This window comes from Rattus norvegicus, chromosome 4 (assembly GCF_036323735.1).
Source record: "Rattus norvegicus strain BN/NHsdMcwi chromosome 4, GRCr8, whole genome shotgun sequence".
NCBI lineage: Eukaryota > Metazoa > Chordata > Mammalia > Rodentia > Muridae > Rattus > Rattus norvegicus.
The window spans coordinates 180244604-180271908 of record NC_086022.1 but is presented as its reverse complement, the minus strand read 5'-3'; the positions used below and the strand labels follow the sequence as shown (position 1 = coordinate 180271908).

At 47.4% G+C, this 27305-nt stretch overlaps 1 protein-coding gene across 6 annotated transcripts in view; it reads left to right on the top strand.

Moving 5' to 3' along the window:
• The window catches only part of Lmntd1 (lamin tail domain containing 1), a 234235-nt gene that overhangs the window by 47454 nt on the left and 159476 nt on the right, over window positions 1-27305 (top strand). For 4 of the 6 annotated variants that reach the window (XM_017592840.3, XM_063286599.1, XM_063286595.1 and 1 more), the window contains exon 2: window positions 18788-18850. In XM_017592840.3, the coding sequence (XP_017448329.1) occupies window positions 18788-18850 (63 nt within the window). Of the gene's footprint in view, window positions 1-13986; window positions 14029-18787; window positions 18851-27305 lie in introns of those variants that run through there. The other 2 variants (XM_039108228.2, XM_063286598.1) reach the window with 1 other exon arrangement.

Here is a 27305-nt window from a genome sequence, read left to right as displayed (position 1 = left end):
GTCATAAATGGCGGATCCCCACGTTCTCCATGGCGGAATCATATCTCACTGTCTTTATTCATCCAGCCATCACAGAACACATCATTCTTTTTATTTGTTCATTGTTGTGAAAAACACTGCAACTCACGTGAGCTACAGACACCTCAGGTTGGTAACCCAATCTCATTTCCTTTACTGGAAATCATGATCCAGTTTCAAAAAGGTACTTCTGTACTGCTTTTCATGGTTACTGTACACACACGCACACACACACATGTACACATGCACACATACACAAACACACATGCACACACACATGCACACACATGCACACACATGCACACGCACATGCACACATACATACACACATGCACACACATGCACACACACATGCACACATACACGCATATGCACACACACACACACACATTTAACTATCTCTCAATCCCTCCCCTCAATGGGGGCCCGTGTGTCCAGGGCAGTCCTCGCTTACACCATTATTTTGTACCTATTGGAAATACCCCATGTTTCACTTTCAAAGGTACTGAGAGATGACGATTCTACAGTGGTTGGATCCTAATTTAATTACAATCCAGAACCTTAACCATAAAGTTTGAATCAATATGGTTATAGCTTGATGTGGATTTAGCCTGGTTGGCTTTGAGCTGCATTTAAAAAGAGTCCGAGAGCCTTGTGTATTGGCAGTCTTTCAGACTCCACAGTAATGACCTCTCCTGGGCTTACTAGGCCCAGCGTTCTTCCAACTGTGGTACCTGCCAGAGATGGAGCCAAACCCAGGCAGGGACTGTGGATCACTGTCTGTCTCTCACTTGTACACAGCCACCTTCCCTTCCAAGAGGGATGGTGCCTTAGTGCCACCGTGCCTGCCTCCAGGGCCTTACACAGGAAGGCTCAGTGAATACCTGCTGAGCCTCACCTCAGGAACAAGTTTGTGACAACCGTGAGCCTTGTGAGTAAGCCTCGTGATGTAATAATCACAACCACATTTTGTTTCTGTAAATCAGACAATTCCTTCCATGTACCCACTCACTAGTCAGGTAAAATTCTCATCATGGTACCTAACTACAATGCCAGCTCTCTGGAGACAGGAGGATCACTTTGAGTTTGAAGCCAGCCTGGGCTATATAATAATAACAAGACCTTGTCTCAAAGCCACACAAAGCAAAGCAAAGCAAAAACAAAAATACAAAGAAAGATAGGTGAGAAAATGGGGAAAACAAAAAGAGTGAAATGACCAAGCCGAGCCCCTTGTTTGCAGAGTTTCAGGAGGGTTGAGTCCCAGCGAGGGCTACCCCAGAAGTCTGGCCGTGAGTATGCCCCAGGCCGATAGCAGATCCCGCATAGGATTCTTGGCTATTTCTTGGAGTGTCTTTCTACAGGTCAGTCAGAATGTAGGCAGTTCTGTACCGTGGGAGGTGGGGGTTGGGATGGAGGAGACGTAGGTGTAGATGGGAGCAAAGCCTGAGCTGACAGCCCCTCAGGCTGCCTACTCTCCGTGATGCACACACAATATGGCAGCCTTCAATTATGTTACTTGAGCTAAGAAAGTGTCGTCTTTACTCCCATAACTCATCTTCTCTGGGCTCCCACAGCCTTCAGTACAAACATGTGTTTTATATTACAGAACACTTGCCTAGCTACTCATCTCCTCTCACTGTTAGTGTTAAGTCCTTTAGCGATACCACGCCTTTGTTCCCAGCACAAATGTCAGCTGAGCCAGTCTGACTTGTTGTGCTGTTGCTGCACTCCCCTCCCCATTAAAACATACCATCCAGAAGGAAAGGGATACAACATACTAGGCTCATAAAAGCAACAAGAAACTCAGAAGCCTCTACCAGCCCCACTGAAGGGACTCTTCAGTGGATAAGTTGACTACTTTACCAAGCCAGACCTGGTTGTGATTGTTTCTTTGGTTCATCATTGCCCTCACTTTCTAGAGTAAATAGAAGTAGTATCCCCAGGGAAGGTCACACAGCACAGGTCTTGGTTATAAGAGAATGTGGGAGACAAGTACACAGGAGGACAATTGCAACTTTAATTTTTTCAAAGCCCATCTTGAATGATGGTTCTTAAATGCTTTAACCTCCCTTATAGCCCACCACCCACTAGAGATAGTGGAAAAGAAAGGACACGGGGGAAGTGGACCTGTTTAGAAATGGTTCTTTGGAGCAACTCCCATCTGTGCTGTCTGGGTATCTCAATCCACTGGTAAACACTTCATGGAAACACCAGCAGTCCAGTTCAGTAGAGTTGGAATAGCAAACACGAATCAGCAGCAGTATCACTACCTAGCAGAGACAGCCAGGCCTTGCCCTCAGCACAAGTCAGTAGACCGGACCAGGGCCAACAGGAACGCCAGGAAAAGCTCTCAGCTGTGCCTCTCTCAGCGAAGTAAGGATCAGCAAAGACTCAAGACCACAAGCAAACAAGCCAAGCTCAGCCTCTGTCACTGTCCCTTGAGGCCTATTTATACTCCCCTCAAACATCACGTGGCCTCCACGAGTCTTGTCTCATCATGTGCATCTGTATCAGCTGACATCACCCTGTCAATCAGCTTGAGTCGGTGGAAGCAGCAAGAAGCCATGGCACACCACCAGAAGTTTCTTGGTTTCCCTCTATGGAGTACAGACAAATGCAGCTCAACTACGCAGTGTAAGGTGGACCGATGCAGGCTGGTAGTGAAGAATCCCTCGTCATGTGTCCTTTCATGTGCTTGCTTTAGCAGAGCATCCTTCCCCATGTCTGCTTCAGGAAAACACTCCTTCATGTGTTTGTCCCAGCAAAACACCATCCAACACAACAGACTTTGCAGAGAGCCGTCAAGATGATTGCTCTGGGCTGTGCATTGAACTTGCCTGGGAATTGGGCTCTAGTCCATGTTTATTGTCTGAACATACAAGAGGTGGGCCGCATTCCAGCTAGCTTTAACTGGGTGTTGCATTCCCACCGTCTCACCCTGCACTGCTGTGATTTATATATTTACCATGCAATAGGGAAGTTCAACTCATATACCTCAGGAACTCTGGCGTCCTCCCAACCGACTGGAAGCAATCTGCGGATCTTCATTTGTGGAAATCTTGATAGACCCTCTGCCCTGAGTTTCAGAACTGTGTGTAAAAGACAGGGTTAGGGTTAGACACGCCACCATACACTCGGCTGCTAATGCGTTGGGAGCCAGAGGTAAGCCAGCATTCCTCAATCATCCACACGGTCAGCAAGCAAAAGAACGTTAAAGAAGGCAGCAGGGATTGAGCCACAGCGGCCTTCACAGCTGTGATCCATCAAGTCCTCCGCCTTCCTGAAGGATTTATTCAGTGGGTATCCATGCTGAGGCAGACAAGGGAGGAGACAGAGGTGAGGGAAGAGAGAGGCGGGGAGCGACATCTGTCAGCAGAGCACAGAGGGCTTGTTTTTGCCTTTTAATGTTCATTTTGTTTGCTCACCGTCCTTCAGCGCATACACAGCTATCTAAAAGTTTTGGGTGCATTCCGTGTTATGAGGCTGAAACTTTAGTGTCTTCTTTCTTGTTTGCTTGTTTGGACAGAGGGTCTCCTGCAGCTCCAGCCAGCCTTGGCCAGCTGTGTAGATCAGGATGACTGTGAATTTCTGATCCCCCTGCTTCATCTCTCAAGTGCAGGAGTCATGTGACCGCCCACCAGCTCCTTCATGTTCAACACCCAGAACTGGGAGGAGAACAGAAAGGGTGACAGGTCTGGTGTGTTAGTACACGCCTGTAGTTCCAGCACTGTGGAGGTAGAAGGCAGGAAGATCAGGACTTGAAGGTCAGCCCCTCCTGCTTGCAGAGTTCGAGGCCAGTTTAGGCTACAGGAGATCCTTTCTCAAAGAACAAAGTATACAAAAGATACCCACTGATGTTTCTTTACGAAACCGGGGTGAGAGTCAAAAGCCACACGATCATTTCATCATCAGATGCAGGAAAGGCCTTTGACAAAATTTAGTATAAAGGGTTATAATGAACGCCCCGAGGAGGTCAGGGGTACAAGGGCCTCAGTGTAATAAAGGCAGTTTACAGTAAGCTTACAGCCAACACCAACTTACATGGAGAAAAACTCAAAGCAGTTCTACTAAAATCAGGAACAAGACAGGCCATCCATTCTCTCCACACCTATTCAGTATAATACTAGAGGTCTTAGAACAGTAAGACGACTGAATGATGTCAAGGGGGTAAAAAGGAAGAGGTCAAAGCTTCTTTATTTTCAGAGGATATGACAGTACAGATGAGCAACCCTTAGCATCCCACTGGGGAACATCTAGAGCTGATAACCTTGCCACACAGTAGCTGGGTACAAAATTGATTCACGAAAAAACAGTAGTCCTCCTGTATACAGATGGCAAATGACTGAGAGAGAAACCAGGGAAACAGCGCGTTTCACAATAGCCTAAGCCTAACCAAGCAAGAGAAACATTTGAATGATTAAAGACGTCAAGAAAAAAATTGAAGAAGACAGAAAGCTTTTCCGTGCCTGTGGATTGACGAGATTAACATAGCGAAAATGACCGTCAATTTAAGGCAATCTAGAGATTTAATACAATCCTCATCAAAATTCCAACCTAATTCTCCACAGACTTTGAAAGGAAAATTTTCAGCTTCATACGGAAACACACACACACACACACACACACACACACACACACACACACACACACACCACACACCACCCAGGATGGCTAGAACAATTTTGAATAATGTAACTGTAGGAGATATCACTATCCTGGATTTGCAGTTGTATTACAGAGTTATATTAGTAAAAACAGGATGACATTAGCACAACACAGACATGTTGATCAATGGAATCAGATTGAAGACCCAGACAAAAATCCACTCACCTGTTGATTCCTCAGGTTTGATAAAGAAGCCAGAAATACACTCCGGAGAAAAGACAGCATCTGTAACAAATAGTTGCTGGTCAGACTTGATGGCTGGATGTAGACTAACACAAAGAGTTCCCTACTTATCACCCTGCATAAAACTCAGCTACACATGGATCAGAGACCTCAACGTAAAGTCAGATGAACTGAACCTGAGAGAACAGAGCATGAATAGTCTTGATCTCATTGGCACAGGAAAATACTTCACAAACAGAATGCTGTTAGCCCAGGCACTAAGATCAATAAATGGGACCTCATAAAACTGAAAACCATGGAAAAGGATACCATCATTGGGGCTAAGCAGCATTCTGTAGAATGGGAAAAGATTTCATTCATATATATATATGAATATATATATTTTTTTTTTTCAGCCCTGAGCATCAAGAAAGCAAATAACCCAATTTTAAAAATAGGGTACAGGTCTAAACACAGGATTTTCAAGAAAAAACGTAAATGGCTTGAGAAACAAAGAAATGTCCACCATTCTTAGCCGTCAGGGAAATGCAAGTCAAATCTACTTTGAGATTTCATTTTTCAATCTGTCAGAATGGCTAATATCAATAACCCAAGTGACCGCTCACGCTGGTGAGGTTGTGAACAAGGGGACACTCCTCCATGTCTGGTGGGAGTGTGAACTTGCACAGCCTCTATGGAAATCAGTGTGGTGATTCCATAGGAAGATGGGAATCTATTCACCCAAGATCCAGCTGTACCACTCGTGAGCATGCACCCTACCACAGAGAGAACCCAAAGGACACCTCATCCCACCACAGAGATAACTCAAAGGACACCTCATCCCACCACAGAGATGAGTTAACCCAGAGGACACCTCATCCCACCACAGAGATAACCCAGAGGACACCTCATCCCACCACAGAGATAACCCAGAGGACACCTCATCCCACCACAGAGATAACCCAAAGGACACCTCACCCTACCACAGAGATAACCCAAAGGACAACTCACCCCACCACAGAGATAACCCAAAGGACACCTCATCCCACCACAGAGATAACCCAAAGGACACCTCATCCCACCACAGAGATAACCCAAAGGACACCTCATCCCACCACAGAGATAACCCAAAGGACACCTCACCCTACCACAGAGATAACCCAAAGGACACCTCATCCCACCACAGAGATAACCCAAAGGACACCTCATCCCACCACAGAGATAACCCAAAGGACACCTCATCCTACCACAGAGACGTTTGCTCAACCATCTTCACTACTGCTTGATTTACAATATCCAGGAATTGGCTAAGACACAGCCAGTTTCTTTGTTAGCTACCTTTGTTCCTCAGCAGAGGAATAGCTAAAAAGAAAATGGGGCACATTTACATAGTGGAATATTACTAGGGGTTAAAAATGAAGTTATGAAATTTGCAGGTAAACAGATAGAACTAGAAAAAAGTTTTCCTGAGCTATCCCAGTTCCAGAAAGACAAGCACTTGATTTTATTTTACTTATACTTGAATACTTTCTGTTAAGCCAATGATAACCAAGCTATGGTCCATAGGACCACAGAGATTAGGTATAAATCAAGGGTCTAGGAGAGCCAGGTAGATCTCATTAGGGAGGGGAACTAGAATAGATAGTTTTGGGTAGGTGGGAGAGGTGGAATGTGAGGGTCAAGTGGAGAGGGGAGGGGACAGGGAGGTGAGAGAGGGACTATGGGGAGAAACCGCTAACGTTGAGGGCCGTTTGAGGGAGACTACAGAAACCCAACACACTAGAAGCTTCCTAAAATACAGTCCCATCTGAAGGCAGCACAAATGAAATCCCAAATAACAGGTGGGATAGAGTCCCGGCTGGCCGGCCTTATCACAAAAGAAGCTTCCAGTATGGGACTGGGTTACATCCGATTGAGCTGTCGACGAAGAGAGTCCTGTGGAAATCTCCAGACAATGCAGGCGACTGCCTGGACAGTGGGTTGCTCTCCACAAATGGATGGGATGACCTCACTGCTAAAGACAGCATCTGCACGAGCATGAAGAGGTGGGGCTGGTTTCTACACGGATCCTTCTATGTGAGAATCCATGCATTCTCACATAGTTAGTACAGGACTGCTCTCTCCATGCCGCCTGGAAGGAAACAACGTAAGTCTCCCAAACAGCCACAGACCCTTTGCCTGCAAGATAATGCTCAAACAGTGGTGGTATAGACATTGTGAGAGCAGCTAAGCTATATCTGATTTAACCAAAGGCCGGCCCCACGAGCTGGAGCCCACCCGCATACCTGATACTGCAGGGGGACTACAAACCTGAGACCTGACAGCCTAGGGTAAAACCAAATACTGCTGTTCAAAAAAAAAAAAGTAACAGTACAGTGACTCCAGCTGCTGTCCTTGGTCAGCCGTCCCCAGAGAGGCTTCCTGCTGTAGATGGGAGCAGAGGCGGAGACCCACAGTGAAACCTTACTCAAGGGCTGAGTGGTCCTGGAATGCTTAGACGTAAGCAGGATGCTTCCGTGGAAGTGCTGCCCTTGGGGTCAGGGAACGTTCTCGGAAGAGGAGGCAGAAAAAGCATAAGACCCTGAGGGATGGGGGGCACTGAGGAAACAAGGTCTCTAAGCCACACAACCGAAGCCCCTAAGAGCTCAGGGAGACTGAAGCAGTGAGCCCAGAGCCTGCACAGGGTCCTCCACATACACTCACGGCTTCCAGTTCAGCGTCTTTATGGGACTCCTGAGTATTCGAACGAGCGAGTGTGACTCCTGTGCCTTCTCTTGGGCTCTTTTCCTCCCGTTGGTTTACTTTGTCCAGTTCTCGTGTGATAATTTTTGTTTCGTTTCATTATTACCTGGCAGAAGCCTGTTTGTCTCCTGTTGGAAGGCAGAGAGGGAGTGGGTCTGGCTGGGAAATGGGGTGGGGAGGAGCTGGGAGGAGGAGGGGGAGGGAAAACTGTTATCAGGATATATTATGTGAGGAAAAAATTTTCAGTAAAAGGGAAAAAATCTCATTTTGAGAGATGTTATTGGAAAGATAAATGGGCTGTCATGGGTGGGGATGGCAGAGTTGGGAGATGAATTGCATAGAAGGCTGCAAGCCCATCCCATCATCCCATCCCATCATCCCATCCCATCATCCCATCCCATCATCCCATCCCATCATCCCATCCCATCATCCCATCCCATCATCCCATCCCATCATCCCATCCCATCATCCCATCCCATCATCCCATCCCATCATCCCACGGTGGGGGGGGGTGTTGAGGAATCTTAAAAGATGCAAAAGGCTTGTGAAGTTAGTTCCTGTTGCTGGCTGAGGTGACTTGCACTGCTGGGAAGAAAGCCACAGTGAGGAAGGGTTTAGAGAGCTTGACCTGTGAGCACGACTGGGGGGCAGTGTCTCCATGGCCTTAACTGATGAGGAAAGACCCAGCCCACTGTGGAGGGATGGGGACAGGCGGATGATGCTAGCTATACGCACGAGTGTTCTCATTCCCTCTGCTCTTGACTGTGGATGTGACATGACTGACGCTTTCAGTTCCCCTTGCTTTACCTTTCCTGGGATGATGTACCAACCTGGCTTTGTGTGCTACCACTGGGGGATATTCATTTTCTGGCCAAAGAGCAGGCCAGCCTAGCAGCATGCATTCTGGGTAGACAGTGTGGCTGCTGAGGAGACGTGACCGCTAGCACTGTCCGGCGACATCAGAGAGAACTGCTCTGTGTGTCACTTGGCTGTAAACACGCAGAGCTTATGTAATGATGTCCGTGGATCTCTTTCTTACCATTATAATGTTGGAAAATGAGGTCATGTAATCCCAGTGTAGGGATTGTCTGTGCTATACGTAAAGACGTGCAAGATAGGAAGTACATATGCGTGGGGTGGGAGCAATCAAGAATTCTGAGGTAAAGTCATGGCTGGTGACTTCAGTGTGGACGATCAGAGAAAGCCTCCCCTCGCTGAGGAGATGCTTAAGCTCAGATATGAGTGACAGATGCTAAGGTGTGGGCCAGTGGGGGCAACAGCACGGACCCTAAGCTGTGGGGAGCGGGTAGGAGGTGTGTGTACTTGGTGCAGACTCTTCCAGGCTCCTGCTTCCTGCCCACCACTTCCTAGGGGACCAGGTCTAGCAGGGACTTTCTTATGGTTGCTGTCATGAGATTTGAGGCTAGCAGATGGCTGTCCTTGGCACCCACTGTCCAGACTGTGTTCCTCACACCCACACTCATCGCAGAAGCTGTGTGGAACAAATCCAAATGCCACCAGGTCAGACACCATATGGTATGATCAATTGGGACATAGTTTTCTGCTGTGGCTTGAATGCAAAGTGTCCCTGGGTATTTAAATACTTGGTCTCCAGATAGTGGCCTGTTTTGGAAGGTTGTGGAACCCTTAGGAGGTGTGTGGGGCACTTGGAGGGAAGGCTTACGAGTCATCTATAACTCAGTTCCACCTCCCAAACCTGTCTCTCCCTCCCCACTTTTTCCTGTTCTGTGGATGGGTGAGGAAACCTCACAGTCAGCACTGGCTGCCTTTTACAGGCTGCCCTTCCTTCTGCTGTGGTGGACTGTGTCTCCCTAAACTGTGAGCCAGGATAAACCCCTCCCATCAATCAAGTTGCTTCCTGTTATGTGTTTGTTCACAGCAATGAGAGATGTGATTAAAAAAAAAACAAGATGGATAAAAGGTATTTGCCCGGATCTTCCCCTTCTGTTCTTAAATATGACGATGTGTTCTGGATGATGTCAGCTAATGATTTTAGATACCTGAAGCTTTCTAAGCACTTTAAATATGGCACTACATACTCAGTAGATTTGACACATACTTGTAAAAAAAAAGTTTCAGTCCATGGCTCTTGTATAAACAGGACATGATATCTTAACTCATAGCAACATAGGGTTTTGATGCAAAGCATAGTTTTCAGATCAATTTCTGCCTCCACGATTGTATCCAATTAGCATTTGTTGAACAAATGTTAATTTGGCTCTTCCTACAAATAGGCGGGTTTTGGAGTGATTGGAACAGAAGCCCTGGCTTCCGAAGGGCACGGACTATTATAAAATCACATTAAACTTAATTTCTTAAAATTTTAAGAAAGGTGATACATACTCTTTATTATTGAGAGTAGTTGTCTCGAGGCTGCTGTGTGGATCGGGGTGAGTTTTAATGTTCACTATGGTACTAAGGCTGAAATTTTTAAGAAGAGAGCAGGTGATCTTTGCTGGTTTTAATTTTAAGGCCAGGTCTCTCCTCTGAGCCAGGTCTGGAGTGAGCTCGGTATATAGCTAACCCCAGCCTTGAACTCCTTACCTTCCTGCCTCTCCCTTCCAAGTGCTGCGTTCACCAGGCTCTGTACGGTGGTGGTTGAGTGATGGCTTGAGCGAAGCTATGAGGTTAGCCTCAGAGACTCATGGAGGAAGAGTGCTCTGGGCAGAGGGAATGCAAGTAGGGACTTAATGCTTGGGGATGTAAAGGCAGTTAAAAAAAAGACACGAGGGGGCTGGGGATTTAGCTCAGTGGTAGAGCGCTTACCTAGGAAGCGCAAGGCCCTGGGTTCGGTCCCCAGCTCCGAAAAAAAAGAACAAAAAAAAAAAAAAAAAAAAAAGACACGGGACGGGGTCGCAGCAGTGGGGAGGAGAAAGCAGGACATTGTTGGGGGCCACCGGGAAGTCTTCTTAGGACCAGCCAGGCATTCCCCTCAGCTGAGCCAGGCAGTAGTAGAGTCTGAGAGAGGTGCCTCACACAACCTGTAGCCATTGTAATTCATCCAAGTGCTGAGTCACTCAGCTTGTAACAGCCATCACAAATCCCATGCTGATGGCACCCCTGCAGGGCCACGGTAGAATAGAGAACCACAAGGAGCAGTGGTGTGGTGACCGACGACCTCCTCAAAGACTCCAACCCAAGGGATGAACCTCCTTTCTATTCACCTGCCCCACTCCGCCCCCACATGTGCTTGATTTCCTATCTATGACTCCTTCATGCAGAAGGGGCAGAAAGTGACCTGTGAACTTCTCCCTGCTGCTCCTCTTCTTGGCCAAGTACAGACCGCCCCTCCCTTCTCAAGTGGAGTTGAGGCTGGCGTGTTGTTCATGTGATCCACGAAGGAAAAAGACCCAGTCTGCATCCAGATCACTCTCCAGGGAATCTGTTAAAAATTATGGCTAAATTCCCAATTAAATTCTCTGGAAATGCCTCAAAATGAGTAACACAAAGATAGGTTCTTCAAGGAAACCTTATTAAAACCTGGTAAAAGCCGCAAGAGACATATGGCTTCCCTAGTCCCTCAGCTCATGAGGTGTAAGTGACACAGCAGAATGGCTCAGTCAAGAACAGAACCTGTGCTGCCCCACACTGTGTGGGGGAGCCTTCCTCTCGGTAGAGGCAGATGCAAGCCTGTCCCCCAGCTACCCGCAGGCCACGCTCTTTCAGAGGAGCATGGCGAAGGGGGGATTTCGTTGCCTCCACCCACGGATCAAAGCCGTATGGGCCATGTGGAGGGGACCTCAGGTTGTCATTCTTTGTCCCCGGGTCGGGTGGTGTGCTGAGAAGACTCAGGGCATCGGTGCCCCTACTCACAGACTTCCATGCCCCTGAAGTGGGGCTGTCACTTAGCGGTGACATCCTCCTTGCACTAGTGCTCTGGATAGAAGAGGCACCCGGGGTAGCAGAATCTGAGGCCTGCACTGTTCCCTGCTGTACCAAGGGCCAGAAGGAGTCTGGGATTTAGTTACACGGGGATTCATGGAACAAAATAGGTTTATTCAAGAAAAAAAATTTTAATGGAGATTTAAACTGCCATCTGCGTCTGCAAGGGTTCAAGGGTTCAAAGGTCCCCTTGAGGAAACCAGAGAGGTTTGCCATGAGGTGAGGGTTGGGGATGGGCAAAGACTTTGTCTTCCGAGCCCCTCCTCTTTGTGAAGTCATCAGGATCCCAGCCCCTGGGGCAGCATCTGGGTGTTCTTTGAAGATCAGCCAAACTCCTGTGACTGCTAGGCCAAGACAGGTGGGAAGGTTGGATATCTAGGGAAAAGGCTGGGAGGGGAAAAGATGACAGGGGAGATGGGGAGAAGAGATAAAACAAAAGCTCTGAGTTCATCCTTCATATGTAAATTACCTTCTGAAGGAACACAGAACTTTGAGGCTGTGGACGACATGTTTGTGCCTTTGTATTTAGAGAATAAATATGGTTTCCATGACATAGTATCCCTGCATGTCAGTCCTCCATTCTGTTTCTGTAGGGTGTAGAGGGGGAGATGGGACTGTTTGGAACGGAATGTCTTGACAGGATGAGACGTAGATCTTCAGGGAGAAGTCACAGTGGGCTACAGCCCTCTGCAGTTAACAGAGACCCAGAGAAAGCTTCTCTTCAGCAACATGGATTGGGAGGAGACAGGAAGCTCAAGGAAGGAGGGGAGCAGGGTCAGCCCCCAGTGAAGCTCTGTTACAGAGGGATAAGCAACCCCATAAAGCCACCCAGACCCTTCCCAAAGGAACTGGCCACTCTCACACTTGCACTGAAAAGTAGTCGGGCAGATATTGAAGGACTTCGGGAATATAGGGACAAATGCACGCTAGTCACCCTGAGTGAGAAAAACATGAGACAGGCCACTGGGTAGAACTGTCTAGAACCGACCGTGAGAATTAGCTTCAGTCAAGCAAAGGTTGATGGGATTGGAACATAAAACAGTGTATGCTGCTGAGAACTACTGAAAGCCACTGAGCTATCGGTCCTCAATTAGCTGAGATCAGTAACTACGTGTTCTATCAAAAAGAGGCTGTGAAAGAACACCCAGCCTAAGCCAGTGTCACCCAGAGAACTTCGGACCACCAGAAAATGCAGCAGCATCTCCTTCTGGGTTCTCAAGGAGGAGAGAGAGAAAGGGAAAAGATACATAAAGAAATTACTACTAAAGTGGATATGAGCTTAAAAGATTAATTTATAAATCCAGATTTAATGACAGGCAAGTAAAAATAAATACAGATTTACAACCACGGACATCACAGCAAAAATTCTAAAAGCCAGAGGTGGGGAGAGAATCTGGAAGGAACGAGAACAGGGTGGTGGGTCCTGCACAGGGGACTTGTGTCCTATGGTTAATGATTCATCTGCTGACCTCGAGGCTTGAAGGCACAGAGTGCCATTCCGAGGTGGGCAGAGAAACCAAGCTGTCTGCTTAGATTCGTAAGCAAAACAACAAGCCAAGCGGGTGAACAAGAGCAGTCAGGTTTGCCAGGAGAGCTGCCTACAAGAAACTCCAAGGTGCACACTTCAGGCTGAGAGCAAGTCAAGTCTGATTCGAATAGAAGCTACAAGAAAAATCAAAGATCCTGAGAAGATGGGTCCCCGAAGGAAACGCTTGCTATGCAATTGTGAGGATCTGAGTTCAAATACCCAGCAACCAAGTCAGAGGCCAGGCATAATGGCATAATGGCCTAGCTGCACACACCTGTACCCACAGTGCCAAGGGCAGAGACAAGTGTCTCTCAAAAGCTTGCTGCTCAACAAGACTAGCCAAATAGTAAGGTCCAGGTTCAGTGAGAGACCCTGTCCCAAAACGTGAACTGGAGAGCAATTGTGGACGACATTCAATATGAGCCCCCCTAGTTCTCTACGTGTACCTGTAAGGATCTGCATGTACACTTATGTACATATCATACACACACACACACACACACACACACACACACCAGTAAAAATTGTTATCAAAAAAGAGATTTCTTCTTTCTTAGCTGGTTTAATAGATAACAATTATACACAACAATATGTTTTGGAGCCCAGATCACAGTAATGTTAATGTAATATATTTACCAACTTATTACAGACAAGTAATTCATACTCTGGTGGAAGGAGATCAGTGGCAACAAACCTAGGTTAAGGGACCAGCTCCGTGAGGTAACTCATCCACAGGAAGAGACAACAGGCTGCTACCAGACAAGAGAGCTAATTGAGTAACAGTGCAAGTAACGCAGGCTCGGGGTTCTTTTTAACTTCTCAGCTCCTTTAGAGACAGCGATATATCAATTAATAACTGTATCAGCCTGTGAACTATGCATAGGTAATAATGCAGTGTTAATACCTCACAGAGCAGGGAGGATCACAGTGCTGAGCATTAATACTACAGAGCAGGGAAGAACATGGTGCTGAGTATTAATACCACAGAGAACAGGAAAGATCACGGAGCTGTGAGTGGTTTTTATTTCTATCATTCAGAAGCTCTTACAGACATAAAATGAGTAAAGGCATTATTCTTCAAAACATGACAGAATCATCAAATACATGGGAATACATGTATGGAAATGTTTAGTCAATGCAAAAAAAATGTAGTAAAGAACAGGTTGAGTACCATAAAAGCCAGCAAGCCCTAGATCATCTTCCTGTCTCTAGCTTCCCCAGAACTGAGATTATAGGAGTGCGTCGCCACCATTCCTGGGTCTTGGGAGATCAAACTCGGGTTCTCACATGTGTGTAAGCAGGCATTTCACCAACTGAGAAATCTCCACAATTCCCATCCCCCGCCCTTAAAGGCAGGGCCTCACGTATCCCGGGTTGGCCTGGGAATTGTGCATAGCCAAGGATGAACACACATGTATGGTCTTCTTTCGTGCTGGAGAGCTGACGTTGCAGGTTTGTACCTCCAGGCCCGCGTACGCAGTGCCAGAGGTGGAAGCCAGGGCTCCACACTTGGTAGCCAAATGCCTTACCCACTAAGCCACTGGCCAGGACCAGCGTTTCCAGACTCCTGTGTCTCCTTACAATGAATCGAGCAGAGATTCTCGGATACTCATAGAGAAGGAAATAACACATGGAGGGCGTTGTAGGTACAGAGGAGCATGGAGGTGGGCCAGGCCTCACTGTGTCTGGGCTCCAAGAGGGCATAGAGGAAATGGAGCTGAGGTGAAAGACAGCAACTGTGATCCACCAACACAGCACCTGCCCCTTCAAGCTCAACTACTTAGGCTTTTCCTAGCACGGACACTGTCGGAAGCTAAGGGCGTCTGGTCTTCCAGTCTAACCTTTTCTGTGTTAATCTCTGGAACCTACCCCTCCTCCACTGTATGCTGGTCTCCTGCTTCTCAGGCCCTACCACCCCTGTCTTGCTCTCTGGCTTTCTGGTGGGTGTCCAGCCAGTGTGGGAGTACTGGTGAGAGCTCCGAAGGAAGAAAACATAGTGTGAAGCTGCTTACATGTGTCCCCTGTGGGTCAACAGCTCCAGCTTGTTGGCTGCTGCCTGTCTGTCTCTGTCGGTCTGTCTCTCATTCCCTCTTTCTCTCTCTCTTTTCTTCCTGTAACAACTGCATCACTCTTTGTTCCTCGACCTTCAGTGTTGGTGTTCAGTAGCCATCCTTCCTATTCTCGGGCCTCACACTCTGCCTTGTGATCCCTTATAATGGTTATAATCTCGTAACTATTCCAGTTTTAACTGTCCTCATGCTACCCACCGAGCATCCAGGACTGACCGGTCTGAAGGGCAGGTCAGAACTGTAGTTTGGGACACATTAAGTCCAGATGTGAGAGGGATGGATGGGACAGAGGGAACTAGATACTGGAGTTTGGAACTCAAGAGAGACAAGCCAGGAAGAATTTGGGCAACAATCCCAGAAAAAAAAAGTTTCTTGCAACCAGGGGACCCCAGAAGGAGAGCCCTGAAGGAAATCAGGAAACCGAGTTTGGGGCCAGTTGTGTTATCTGATGTGGTAGCCTCGACGCCCGGTCTGTTAGTCCTTGGGAGTGCGGTGGGAGTGAGGTGGGAGTGACACGCTGCTGCCCCGTACAGGTGGGCCCATAGCAGGGAGAGCTCACACACACCTCATGGCCAGAGAGCTCTGAGTCCCAGCTGCCATCAGTTTCCTTTCTTCTATTGGGAAGAACCTTTTGTCTTCCTCTGTTTTTACTGCTTGTAGTTTAGCATTCCACCTTTCAGTTCTCTCTCCCCCAAGTCTGTTTCATTTGAACTTTCTCAGAGAGGGCACAGAAACTGTGATCAGACTGAGTACGTGGTAACTGGCTCCATGACAACAACTGAAACAAAACTGTGCAAGATCCAAGCACCTTCTGCTGTCGTGTTTTCCGTTTTTTTAACATGGGAAATATTCTTCCTTTAATACTGAACTCTCCTTAAGGATATAGACTTACCAATTTTAAACCCAATACCTAGCATTCTGAAGTCTGGGGCCATTTATTGCCACTCAGAAGCAATGTTCCCTTAGAACTTCTGCGTCTGCAGGCTCCTCAGACCAGCCTGTGTCTGTGGCAGCCAGCCTCACCCCCTCAGCTCAGTCCAGAAGGCTGGCTGCCCCACTGGGTCAGCCTCCCGCCCACCCTGGCCAGGCCTCTCCAACCACCGCACTTCTGTGCTGCTTCAGGCCTTCACCTGCAGCTCCAGGCCTAGCTCTCTCTAGGGCTTTGGTCTGCTTTCTCTCTTTGTTGAAGAGATCAGGCCTCTTCATCCGGCTATGCTGGCTTTTTACCGCCTTTCACTCAGGCCCTATTGGGGCTAATTGGATTCTAATTGCTGTAAGTTGTGGGTCAGTTTACAGCACAGATTATATATTCTCTCTGGCCTGAATAAAAGACTTCAAGCCTGGTATTTACTTACAAGTTGTAATCCTAGATGGGACAAGTCTGGAGATACTCTAACTTGCATCCCAGTCATATGTCCCTCGTTGCTTGCTATTCCTTCTGGTCCACCTCCTCTCTTGGCTGTCTCCTCCTCTCTCTGTCTCCTTTCTTCTCTTCTCTTCTTCTCTGCTTTCTCTCCCGAGACCCCTCACGACATTCTATAGTCCTACCTTTCTCTTTCTATTGCCCAGTCATAGGCAGGATTACTGACCAACTAACTTGGGGAGCAAAGCCTTTTATTGATGAACTAACATGGGGAGCAAGGCTTACGGAGCATCACTGCGTGGCTTAGTGTATGTGAGAGCCAGTATGTGTATCTGCAGAGCCAGTATGTGTATGTGAGAGCCAGTATGTGTATCTGCAGAGCCAGTATGTGTACGTGAGAGCCAGTATGTGTATCTGCAGAGCCAGTATGTGTATGTGAGAGCCAGTATGTGTATCTGCAGAGCCAGTATGTGTACGTGAGAGCCAGTATGTGTATCTGCAGAGCCAGTATGTGTATGTGAGAGCCAGTATGTGTATCTGCAGAGCCAGTATTTAGCATTTGCATACCTAGCAGCATCAGACCAACCCCAACAGAGAAATACCGTGAAAGAAATCGTGAGTGGCCTGGGTCAATGATACCTGAGTGCTGGCTGTCATGAGAACATGGGGCTGAAGTGGCCTATTGGTCTGAGATGAGGCCGACACAGAATGCGCACATAACTGACTTGAAGCTTCCTGAGCAAGTGGCAAATGCCTGCCAAGGAGCAGTTGAAGGGGGGAGTTTACTCTGGTTTACTCTGGTTCTCAGTTTAAGGGGGTTTAGCCTGTCTCAGTGGTAAAAGTGAGGGTTCTCCGCTGTATCAATGGGGTCACATCTTACTAGAGCAGGGAGCAGAGAGGGTGAACAGGAAGCAAGGCTGAGTTACAACCCCCATGACCCCCAACCCTGCGCCTACCTACAACAGTGACTCACTTCCTTCCACTTCCAAACAACATTCTAAAATGGCACTGTCTGCTGGACAGCAGTGTTAAAGGATGGCATAGCTTTGTGAGCTCACACAAGTTACTTAACCTCTCTGAAGTCCCATTCCTTCATATGTTACATCATGGTGGTGCTATCCCGAGGACACGCAAGCAGTCATGCAAACACATTTCTCATTGTGTCATATGTGGCAAATGCCTGGGACTTCTTTGCAGCTATGCAAGTCACGTTAAGAGACACGCCTTCACCACAGACTGCTGTTCCACTCAGCTTAGCCCGTGTCTTCCTAGACAGTACCTGGGTTGCCTTTGACTCCCACATTCCCTTTTCATCAGTCTCTGCATAAGGCCTCGTTTATGGAGTCATTACTGTGTCTGTGTCTCTTCAGATCTGCTTCCGAATGATTGGGAAGCCCAGTGCTGTTCGCTCCAGAGAGTGTTACCACCGATCTTCTTGACGATTCTTGGCAATGGCCATAAGGCTACTGAGTATCGAATGACTTAGATTATCATAGCTTTGAAGTTATCCTCTGTTCCTCCCACCATGACTTTGAAAATTAAAGTTCCAGGGCAGCACACACAGCTTGGGTGTCTGCTCAAGACACATCCCATTGTTCATATCTGATGGGGGGGGGGTCCTAACCACATCACTGTGGCAGCTTGCTGACACTACATTTACTCCAGAGACTGAAGACATCTCCTTGAAGAGAACTGTCTGGCTTTGCGGAAATCCCTTGTTATCTGTGTCAAGAAGACGTGTGTTCGGTTGTTGAGACATGCAGACTAAGCCTGTTTAAACCCGCACAGCATTTCGGTACCAGTGCATGTGGGGTCGGTTTTACTTGATAACCACTTTTATTCAATTAAGATACTTGTGGTTTGACAGGGATTCACGTTATTGAACCCTGGACAATTTGTCTCTGACGCTAGGAGACAGGGTCCTACTCACCTTTCTCAGTCTCAGGCAAGATCCCATACATCATAGGATACACCTCTTAGGATCTTGAGCACCTAATCCCCCTCTTGAATTCTGGGAACACAGTGAGTGGCGCCACATGTAGATTGTGGTGTTGGGGATCAGCTCTGAGTCTTTACAAAGCTCGACAAACACTGCTGACTGAGCTTTGTCTTCAGCCCCGTGTCTCACCTGTTCAGGTGGGAGCACGCCTCAAATGCAGCCCGGGTGGTGATGACTGGATGCACAGACACTAGGCCCTTCCTGGTCTATCCTGTTCTGGGGAGGTTCTGTGTTCTCCACTCATGCTGCCCTCCTGGGTGTAGAGGTTTCCTCCTGGCAGGCTGCAGGGTATTTTGGACTGGGAGCCCTCATTGAGGTTTCTCTTATCGGTACTCCAGGTATCCAGGGATGCCTGCACAGCAAGTGACTCCAGTGCCAAGCCAGAGAGGAGGAATTCTCAGGTAAGTCACTCCTTTCTGTTCATTGGTCCCTCTGGCCAGTTTCCGGCATCACCTCCACCCTGATATCCAAATCACAAACACAGTTTTAAAATAGAAATTGTTCTTCCTGTTATTTCCTTTGAAGTTCATAAGGAAGAAACTTAATAGAACCACTAAATAGACAAATGCATTAGAAGAATTCGGCTGTGTTTGAAACTGTTTCAGACCAAGAACAATGGAAGGAACAACAGTGTAACCACACATCTGGGCTCAGCCGGGATTCTGCTCACACAGAGCATCAGATGAAATATAGGAATCTCAGCTAGAGCAAGTACTTGTTAGTGTTTTGCTGATTTTTATATTTCTGTCTTTCTGTCTTTCTGTCTGTCTGTCTGTGTCTGTCTGTCTGTGTCTGTCTCTCTGTCTCTCTCTGTCTCTGTCTCTCTGTCTCTGTCTCTCTCTCTGTCTCTGTGTGTGTGTGTGTGTGTGTGTGTGTGTGTGTGTGTGTGAGTGTGCATGCATGTCAGAGGACAACAACTTAAAGAAGTCAGTTTTCTCCTTCTATCACATGTGTCAAAGGAATTGAACTTGAGTCAACAGATTTGGGAACGTTCTCTCCAGTCTTAACTTTGTTTCAGTAGGAGAATGTGTACAGCATTTTTTACATACCAATATTGAAAAGTTGCCTATGCTCTATCTGACATTCAAGCTGAGCATGTGTGCATTGGTGAAGGGAGCCATTGACATCCTTCCACACAGGGTCACTCTCTCCCTACCTGTGGTGTTCCTGTGTCAGACCATCTGAGGCACATTAAACTGTAAGCCTCCAGGTGTGTTTTTGTGTTTTATATGAGTGTATGAAGTAAAGATGGTCAGTGTCTTTGTTTGGGCTTCACTGCTCTGAAGAGACACCATAACCGAGGCAACTCTTAACTGGAGCTTGCAGTTCCAGAGGTTCAGTCCACTGTCATCACAGCGGGAAGCATGGCAGCATCCAGGCAGGCCTGATGCTGGAGGAAGCAAGAGTTCTGCATCTTGATCGAAAGGCATCCAGAAGGAGACTGGCTCCTGCAGGCAGCCCAGAGGAGGCCTCTTCTGCTCTGGGTAGAACCTGAGCACAGGACCTCAGAGCCACCCCCACAGTGACACACTTCCTCCAACAAGGCCACACCTCCTAATAGAGCCACTTCCCCTGGGCCAAACATATTCAAACCACCACACTCAGTCATGACTTTTTAAAAATTAGTATTTGAAAGTCCTATTATCTGTTTTCCTTAATATGGCATGGCTTCCTCAGTCTTACATGGACCCCAGGCTACCTCAAAGCACACAAACATAATGCACCTCCAGTCTCATGTCTACATGACAGGAGGCTGTCACCCATGGACAGCGTTCTCTGAGCATTAGCCTTACATGGATGCTGCTTAAACATTCGCAGCTACTGTGGCTTCTTCCATTTCCTTAGTTAAGAGATTTTACCTCAAGTCTCCTTTGGTTATGGGCACCTATGTGGGCAGCCAAGGAGCACAAGTCCAGGTGATGCACAGGCACCCCATGGTCATGGCCGGTTCCAGAAAGCAATTTTACAGTGACCTCCATGTTGTTCATGTTACTTCTCATCTGTAAAGTGGATTTAGATATCAGTTACATGTGTCTCTTACCAGGTGTAGGACAGTGCTGTGTGGCATGTGTGTGGTATGGGTAGCATGATGTGTGGCATGTATGTAGTGTGGGTAGCATGATGTGTGGCATGTGTGTGGTATGGGTAGCGTGCTGTGTGGCATGTGTGTGGTATGGGTAGTATGCTGTGTGGCATGTGTGTGGTATGGGTAGCGTGATGTGTGGCATGTATGTAGTGTGGGTAGCATGATGTGTGACATGTATGACATGTGTGGCATGTATGTGGCATGGGTAGCATGATGTGTGGCATACTAGAGCATGTGCAGCATGTGTGGCATGAGTGTGGCACATGTGGCATGCTGTATGGCATTGTAGCATGATACGTGATAGATGTGACAGGTGTGACAGGTATAGCATGTGTGACATGCAGCATGGCATGTGTGGCACATATGGCATGCTGTGTGATGTGTGTGGCACGCTATGTGGCATATGTGTGGCATTGTGGCATGTGTAGCATGTTGTGTGGCATGCTACGTGGCATGTGTGGCATATGTAACATGCTGTGTGGCATACCATGTGACATATGTGGCACATATGGCATGCTGTGTGGTATGTGTGGCATGTGTGGCATGTGTGGAATGTGTGGCATATGTAACATGCTGTGTGGCACACTGTGCATCATGTGTGGCACATGTGGCATGCTGTGTGGCATGGTAAACTAGCAGCCATCACCTTGCCTTCACTGTGCTTTCAGACTCACAGAAACCCATTTTATGCACTGTCTTTCCTAGGCACGGTCCCCACACTTAGCGTAGCTGCAGCTGACAACCATCTTGTTACATCATTACCCACAGTCCTCAGCGCAGGCAGGCCGTGAGCACAGGTGTGGGTCAGAGGTCACCAGCTAGTGCAGTCATGTGACAGGAGAGAGTTCTCTCCATCAGGGACGACACGGTGGTTGTGCATCGTGAGGAGACGTGTACACGCATGCACCAGAGGGGAGAAAGAGGCCACCTCTGTTAAAGTAGTCAGATGAGAGAATGGCTTTTCCTTACACTTGGTATCAGTCAGGTTCCTTTCAGATCCATTAACGCCATTTGGATGATCATAGCTTCAGAGAAGTCTCGAGAAACTGGGAAGGACTCAGAAACCTGAGTCACCAATATGAAAATTATATTTCAAAAATTACATATATAAATGTTGGCTTCGAAAGTTGAAAGAATTGAATTTGTTTAACTTTTAAAAAGCTTTGGGACGCCTGGGGCTGAGTTCTCAGCCGTTAGAGTACTGGTCTGGCATGAGATAACTCTTATCAAAGAGAGAAAGACTCAAAAGAGGGAGGAAAAATAAGAGAAAGAGGAAAAGGGAAGTAGGGAAGGAAGAGGAAGACGGAGGGGCGGGAGGGAGAGTGAGGAGAGGGATCGGTGGGAAGGAAGGGAAGGAGAAAGCTGAGACTACAGGAGGAAAAAGTGGGCAGCACAGACACATGGTTCCAGCACTCGTCAAGCAGAGCAAGGGAGATCAGGAGTTCAAGGCCAGCCTGGGCTCCGCAGAAGGAAAGCAGAATGAGAAATGAATACATTAAAAGTAGATGTTTTTATTTTCCATGAAGAACTTCTGGCAACTGGGTGCCACGTTAATTCATATAGTCTGCAATAAAAGAATTTTGCTTTAAAATATTGTAGGTAAAAAAATCAGCCTTGGCCACTCTCAACTTGGCATCTTCCTGACCCAGAGGCCACTGTGTGAATGTCGAATGTCAACAGTCCCTTCTAGCTTCAAAATATAGCTGGAAAGGGGCTGGGGATTTAGCTCAGTGGTAGAGCGCTTGCCTAGGAAGTGCAAGGCCCTGGGTTCGGTCCCCAGCTCCGAAAAAAAGAACCAAAAAAAAAAAAAATATATATATATATATATATATATATATATATATATATATATAGCTGGAAAGCAGCCGTGTGTTGGAAAACGTGTTGCATAGCCTAGGAGCTGCTTTCAAGTTACTGAAGAGCTAGTCGGGTCGGTCACAATGCAGAGACCAGAATCTTGAAGTGCCCTGGCTGTCACAGAGAGAAACACAAAACTTTGTCAGTCAGCCTCCAACCGGCAGTCCCAGGCCAGCCTGACAGAAGGGATTCTTCACAGCAAGTACACTGGATCTGCATGACTGTCATGAGAGAAGACAGTAAATGACTTCTTACAGCATAAATCACCGTGACCACCTTGACCCGTGACTACTAAAACACATACATCCAAAACCGGTTGACATTACGTGAACAGTTCCTAGCAGGGAAGCGGTGCTTCCCTGATTCCTTCAGGGTAGGTCTGTTGGTGTCCTGGCTCTGACCTGTTACGGGTTGCCGACCTCCGTGCTTGCCTGCCAGGACTCGTTGGCTTGTTCTCAAGGCTCAGCACGTGCACACATTTTTGTCTTTCTTCGCTGCAAAGCCGTGAGCCACATCACCAGGTTTCTCCTCTTTTCACTTGCTCTGTTACTTTTGTCCCCGAAGGTCCATAGATCGTTTGCCTTCTCCCCATCAGAACGGCCTCGTTCTGGCTCTTAGGACCTTCTGAGGAGTGTGAGCCACCCCTTTGCTTAGCTCCTGTATTTTTTAGTCTGTGCACACAGAGATTTGTAAATTTGGCATTTATTTTCAATCTGTATTTGTCTCTGGGGAGATCAGTGAAGGGCTTAAAAGCCTTCATAACCATAACAGTGAGGCAAATCAAAGCAAAAGGCACGTGAATAAAATAAGTCAGGACTTGGGCTGCAGACGTGGCTCGGCCAGTAAAGACCTTGATGCACAAGGACTTGAGTCTCCAGAAGCAGAAATCTGTGTGACAGGGTGCATTCCATGACCCAGCACTGACCCAGCACTGCTGGAAACAGAAACAGGTAGATGCCTGGGCGTTCACTGACCTCCAGCACTGGAAGGTTTGGACCAACGACACAGGCTCAAAAAAACCTAAAAAGGACTTGAAGTTTACATTTCTGGGGTGGGGAGGGACCTTCAGAGTTAGATAGGCCTTGGACACCCACTCAGCCTTCTGTCCTGCTTCACATGGGCCTCGTGAGCTGGTGGGGTGTGGAAGCTTCACACATTCCATCCACATTCCAGGAAGCAAGGTAGAGATGCAGAAGGAGGAAGTCCTAGAAACACCCCCACCACACACACACACACACACACACACACACGCACGCACGCACGCACGCACGCACGCACGCACGCACGCACGCGATTTCTAGCCGATTCTCATTGGCTAGAACATCAGTCAGTGGCCCTACCCAGCAGCAAAGGATGTGGGGAAATGTAGTTCTTCACGGTGAGAATTCCATTATCTTGGAGGAAAGGGTCAATAGATGGGAGAACTGAACAATGAACCATCTGTGTCACCGAGCCCAGCTGCTTCTGTGGCAAGAAGTTTCAACCCATATCAGAGGCTAAAGCTGTCAGCATGGCACAGATGCCATTCCTGGGTGTCCCCTCATAATACCGCTCTGTGAAGCAGAGGAGAAGATGCCCCACTTTCTCAAGTTTAAATAGTTCCTAAAACACACAGAGGATAAGTAGTATACCTGAGCCACCCAGTTCACCGCAGCTAGCAGTTGCTGTCTGGGTCAGATCCCCGAGCACGCGCCCGTCTGTACCAGTGCAGAGTAGACACACACCCTGCCTTGTTCAGCATGAAGCATGGTAGAGTTTTTAATGGATTCGAGTCTGGGCTCTGGACAAGGACGGTCCTACCTGTGAAGAAAACCAAGCTGGGGCAGCCGGTTTTGTCAGAAGTCTCTAGGGAATCAGCTGACGGTGGCATCCTGCCTGTGCTAGGTCTTCCATGCTTAGGCACTGACTTTCTTTTCCTGCCTCTAGAAATGAGAAGTCATGCAAAGTCTAAGTTCATGGTAGGAATGCGTTCACTTTTGGAGCATTTTGTTCTTTTATGTGCATGGTGAGGATGTGTTTCTCTGTGTGTTAAGTGTCTTTGTGTGTGAGTGTGTGTGAGAGGGTGTGTGTGCATGTGTGCGAGTGTGTGTGTATGTAGATGTGTCTGTGTGAGTATATGTGACTATATGTGAGTTTGTGAGTGTGTGTGCGAGTGTGTATGTGTATAGATGTGTCTGTGTATGTGAGTATATGTGAGTGTGTGTGCATGTATGTGCGAGTGTGTGTGTATGTAGATGTGTGTGTATGTGAGTGTGAGTGTGCGTGTGTGAGTGTGTGTACATGTGGAGGCATACATGGATTGATGTTTCAAGGCTTCTTCAATCGCCCTCGACTTTGGCTTCTTTAATTGTTTACCTTCTTAAAGATTTCTTTTTACTTTATTTGTGACTGGTGTGTGTGTGTGTGTGTGTGTGTGTGTCTGTGTGTGTGTGTGTACATACCACATGGGTGCTTGGTTTTCTTTGAAGTCAGAAGAGGACATCAGATCCCTGGAATATGGAGTCAGAGATAAGTGTCGAGCCACTGTGCGGGTCCTGGGAACTGAACTAGGGGTCCTCTGCGGTCGGTACAGCCAGCGCTTTCAAACACCAAGCTGTCTTGCTGGCCCCTTATGGCTTACTTTTTAAAGACAGGGTCTTTCTATAAACCTGGAGTTACTGTTGGGGCTAGACTGTCTGGCCAGCAAGCCCCAGGTATCCCCCTGTTTCAGCCTCCCCAGCACTGGGGCTCCAGGCTTACATAACCATGCCCAACTAAGGCTTTCTTCTTCTTCTAATTGTAAATTGTATGTATTTGAGTGTTTTCTGTATATGGTGTATTACCACATGCACATCTGATGTCTGCAGAGGCTGGGAGGGGGCACAAAATCTCCTTGGAACTAGGGTTACAAATCGTTATGAGCTGACACGTGGGTGCAGAGAACCAAACCTGGGTCCTCTGCAAGGGCAGTAAGTGCTCTTAACCTCTGAGCTACCTCTCAGCCCCTGAGACAAGGAAGAGCACGTATTTCCCACCTCAGGATGAACCTGTCAGTGTGTTTGGCAGGAGAGAGGCTGTGCCCTTGTTAAGCTTCACCAGGTAAGGTTAAAAGGGATGAGGGCTTAATCCCAGTCTACAGAAAGATTCAGTCCTATCTGATTGCACAAGGAAAAAAGTCCATGTTTCTTGTTGTTGTTGCTGTTGTTATTGCTTATAAAGTGACAAATGTTTAGCAGATTGGAATGTGTATTTCAATCCTACTAAATGTCAAATTACTGGAATGTTTCCTTGGTTTCCAAACCATCTGTGCTTTGTCATCCAAGGTGAGTGTTAATACTTCTTCACATAGAGCGAGCTTTCTAACAGAGGGTCTGTTATATAAATATTCCACATCAGCCAGAGTGAGAAATGGTCCCCTTTTAAAATAACTGATGACGGTAGAGACGATTTAATGCCTATGGGTCTCATTATTATTTTGGCCTGTCCTGAAGAGGGATTTTTGTGGCTCTCTGTTCACATAAATCATGCTATAGTTTTCTAGGGAAAAACTCAAGGAAAATGAACTAAAAGGGACAGAGATAGCTTCTTCAAAAGGTTTAGGTATTGGAATTTCCAAGTACAGTCAAGCGGTGGGAATAAGGCTATTATGGCCTTCATGGTAACAATAGCCAACCTCGCCAGTACCCAACACAGGTGCTCCTGATCATCTCCACCTCCGTCTGCATTCCCTCCTTTCTCCAGACTGTCAGGAGAGATTCCCTAAAACCTTTCCACTTGTCCACGGGACAGGCCCTGGACCTCTGAGGATGCCAAGCTCCACAGATGCACAGTGCATTTATACTAAAGATATGGGTGTTTTCTGTATATGGTGTATTACCACATGCACATCTAGTGTCTGCAGAGGCTGGGAGGGGGCACAAAATCTCCTTGGAACTAGGGTTACAAATGGTTAGAAGGCTGGCACAGTCTCCTCTCTCTTAATCCTGAACCAATGTAACCACCATGCTTGTTACACTGTATCATCTGGGGAAAAGTGTCAGAGATGCATCTGCACGCGGTCAACATGGGCCCTTTTATGAATACTCTGTAGTTGCTTGATCCACAGATATGTAAATCATGAGACACATAAGCCACAGATGCGTTTACATATTTTAGAGATTGTATTCCCAAGAAAACACAGCCAGTGAAGAGCAAGGAACGGCAGGGTCACGTGACTGCAGCCTTTCTTCTCTTCAGTCAGGATCCAAGCAGGCTTGACTGTCCCCCCTACAGTGCTTCTGGTGTCTGTCTAAACACATAGTTTCATTTTTTTTTCTTTTTTTTTTGGAGCTGGGGACCGAACCCAGGGCCTTGCGGTTGCTAGGCAAGCGCTCTACCACTGAGCTAAATCCCCAACCGCATCATTTTTGTTGTTTGTTTTGAGACTTGAATAAAACATTCTTGTGGGATTCACGTCCTGAGTCTAGATGCCTCCCATTACTGAGAGAGTGTTTATCATGCTTCTCAGCCCCTCGCCTCTGTCGGAATCAGTCAGGTCTGTCTCGTGTTTTATTTTATCTTATTCGTTACTAGAGAGCATGTTTGTGTCTATGTAAGTGTGATGTGTGCGTGGGCCTGTGCCTGTGTGTGCACCCCTGTGTGCAGGTTAGCACTTGGCACATGGTATACGGAGGGAACTTTGGGAATCGGTTCTCTTTCCACCACGGGCTCCAGGGATCCAGCTCTGAGCATGGGTCCGTGGTTGTACTGAAATCACTTTCACCCTGCCTCTCTGTCCCCGGGGGATTTGTTTGTTTGTTTGACAAGATTACTTTACACATTGCGCCGTGGGCCACATCAAGAGAGAGAGATGCTAAGCCGACTCTCTTGGTGAAGCTGATGTTGTTCTGTTAGACAGCGTCACCCACATCCTTCCCTTAAGCACGCCCTTGTCA